Source organism: Pagrus pagrus (assembly GCF_965226575.1).
Source record: "Pagrus pagrus genome assembly, chromosome: 4".
Lineage (NCBI taxonomy): Eukaryota > Metazoa > Chordata > Actinopteri > Spariformes > Sparidae > Pagrus > Pagrus pagrus.
This window is the reverse complement of record NC_140188.1, coordinates 29,151,933-29,154,985: the sequence shown is the minus strand read 5'-3', so window position 1 is coordinate 29,154,985 and position 3,053 is coordinate 29,151,933. Positions and strand designations below refer to the sequence as shown.

At 38.6% G+C, this 3,053-nt stretch overlaps 1 protein-coding gene across 1 annotated transcript in view; it reads left to right on the top strand.

Annotated features, from left to right (window-relative positions):
• Window positions 1–1,186: 1,186 nt before the first annotated feature.
• The window catches only part of LOC311256339 (unconventional myosin-Ic-like), a 66,036-nt gene continuing 64,169 nt past the window's right edge, over window positions 1,187–3,053 (top strand). The window contains exon 1 of the mRNA XM_084351289.1: window positions 1,187–1,462. Coding sequence (XP_084207415.1) covers window positions 1,373–1,462 — 90 coding nt within the window. The 5' untranslated portion in view covers window positions 1,187–1,372. The remainder of the gene's footprint in view (window positions 1,463–3,053) is intronic.

Sequence of the window (3,053 nt, the reverse complement as noted above, 5' to 3'; positions counted from 1 at the left end):
AGTAATAGCATTAAATAGTTTAAATTGTTAGCTAAAAGTAATGAAAATAAATATAGATCCCCGTGAAAGATGCATTTCTCTTCATATGTATGCAGGAGAGAGTTTTATTTACTTTACTATTCACAATATTTCTTATGAGAGTAAAAATGTTTTTGCTTTTCAGGCATCACATTCTCTTTCTGCATGACCTAAATGTATAAATGGTGAAAAGTATATTAAAAAAAAAGATGATTCATTAAATTGTTGAAATGATTAGCTTAGGTTATAATGTTAAATAGGGCCTAGTTAAAATTCTTAGCTAAAAGCAATGAATTAACAATTTTATTTGCTTTATTTGCTTGAGCTAAAAACACTGGACAAAACACTGGTCAAATGTAAACATTCTGCCACTCATGTAAATGTAAACATGACTAAAACGACCATCACCTAAAAACTGACAGTTCCTTTAAATGAAACACATATTGTAACAATATACATTTTTGTAGAATTAAATACAAATAGAACACAACAAATAGCCTAAATAACACGTCAGAACATGTCAGGTGGTGTCGATTAAGGTACTTGAAAAGACAGAGCACTTCAGAAAAAAAGGTTGGGAACCACCAAACTAGACTACTCCCTCTATTAATTCTTTATTATTAAAAAAAGAAAATCAGTACACCTTCTTAGAATTTATACATACGGCATGATATTATATGTTCATTCAAGAGCCTATGACTACACACACACTTTTATCTCCCTATGAATGCAAATGTGCACACACACACGCGTGCTGGCACACACACACACACACACACACACACACACACACACACACACACACACACACACACCGATAAGACAAAAGACACATATCCTCTGCATGTGACATCCATCTCAGGACAAGCCGAGCTCCATATCCTCCCCATGATCCCTCAGCTAGAGAGGCAACATCCTCTGGCTGCAGTGAGGGGAAGGCGGCCTCACTGAGACTCTCCGCTCCGCAACAGGTAACATCCCAACTCCAAATCTCTGCGCCAATGTTTGTTTTCCCCCCTTTGATCTTCTTGTCATGAAGTAAATTTTCTCTGTCAGGTAAGAGCTCCCACTTGAAAGATGAGGCATTTCTCTTCATATGCATGTGGGAGAGATTCATTCGCACATACTGTATTTCTTAGGAGAGTTAAAGTCAGTTTCTGCTTTTCAGGCATCTTTTGGGATAGTCTTTTTGACGCATTCTCTTTCTGCCTGACCTACGGATTTGCCAACGGACGTGAGGGGAGAGGTGCAATATTTTTCCTCTGACACTTCTGTCAAAGTCTGAGAAGAACAGACCAGACCAAAGAAAGCAGACTTTACGAAAAGGGACGAGGGAATAAAGAGAAAGTGAACCATGATGGAACTGAGGATTCAGCTGATCCCAACGGGGGAAATCATTCTTCCTCCGGGGAAGAACGGAGAAAACTACTGCCACAACTGCAAGGTCAGTTCACACACTGCAGCCAGGTCTGAGGTCAGCTCTGGAGTCAGATTTTTCCACTCATCCTTCGTTCCAATGGATTTTATGCAGCTCAGTGGGTTGAAATTGATGCTGACACAGCTGAGGTTAAAGGGTTCATCTCCCACAGGGATCAGGCTGAGAAGCATTTACATATTTTAAGCAGTGTAATTTACTTCAGAGTATACATCTGTCATGTAAATTGCATTGATAAATCAGACCAGCTGTGGTTAGTAAATAAGTTTAAACCCTGATGGCCTCAGTGCAGCTCTCTCAGAATTATAATAAGCACTACTTTTAGCTGATTATACATGTGAAAATGGGCCTCCTCTGTGGACTACTAATACAGAATGTGATATGAACATCATTGATATGAACAGGATTGGATTTATGCGAGGACAAAATCTGTACACTATAGCCAGATTTGTAACAGACTGTTACTGTATAACATGCCAAGAATCCTGCTGACTTTGGCTGAATAGAACAGATAAGAACCCTCTATGAATAAAAAGGAAAATATCAATTCCATATGAGAGTCGTCTACCCTGCAGTCTGTTGTGATATACAATACATGTCAGGGTCTAAGTGATTAGCTGGCAAGAATCCTTATTCCCATTAATAACCGAACAAACACGCACACCTTCATGTTGCAGTAAAATATTTTCGGTGCAGTTAGGATTGAGTTTCATGGCAGACGATGTATAAAATCATTTTAAAGATGAGATATTGGGTACCCAGGTTATAGAAGAAGGCAGATACTGATTTCTTCACCAACTGTAACCTCAACAGACCAGAATCCAATGCACCCACACAGGCTGTTGCATTAAAGCTGCTATAATCCATATTTTTTATCTTAATTATGGGAACAAATAACATGCAATGTGAAAAGGGTGGCTCATAGTGACACACTTGCAGAGAATAATCACTACTCTGGTCCTCTCCTAAGCTCAGCAGTGTCTTTTAGCATCTTTGAATTTGTTGTTTTGCTTGTAAGGCCTACAACATTACTGTTTTGGCTCAGTCTTACGCTCTCAACAGCATCATTTCCAACAGCAGCGGACAGCTGTTTTAAGTAAAAACATAAAAAATAAAAATAAAAAACACAGTGTTTGTCAGGTGGCCAGAAACATGACTACAAATATATGCTAATGTTGCTAAATGCAAGGTGATTTCCAAATAGAGTGCTGCAGGGATGACGTATTTTTGTTGGCTTACCTAAAACTTCCCCAGCAGGATAATAATGTTCAGCAAGATAATCGCCACAGATAAACACCACTTCTATGATTTTTGAAGTGTAAAAGATCTTTTTATGAATGACTTTCTGCCAATTTTGCACATGGTCAGTTTATTTTGTAAAATAAGTTCTGCTTAGATTGTGAAAGCAGCTCTCTGTGGTTTTGGTCGCTGAGAAAATAACCCTGTCATCAGAGTTATCTTGGTTTGGGCTTGAAGACAACAAATTTACAACAGAGAGCCCTACATACTGGGGGAATGAGTGTTGAAAGACATCATTTACTGGACAGATAGGGTTGGATTATGGGAAATAGAGGATTCAGTGGTTTTGAAGCGTGAACCA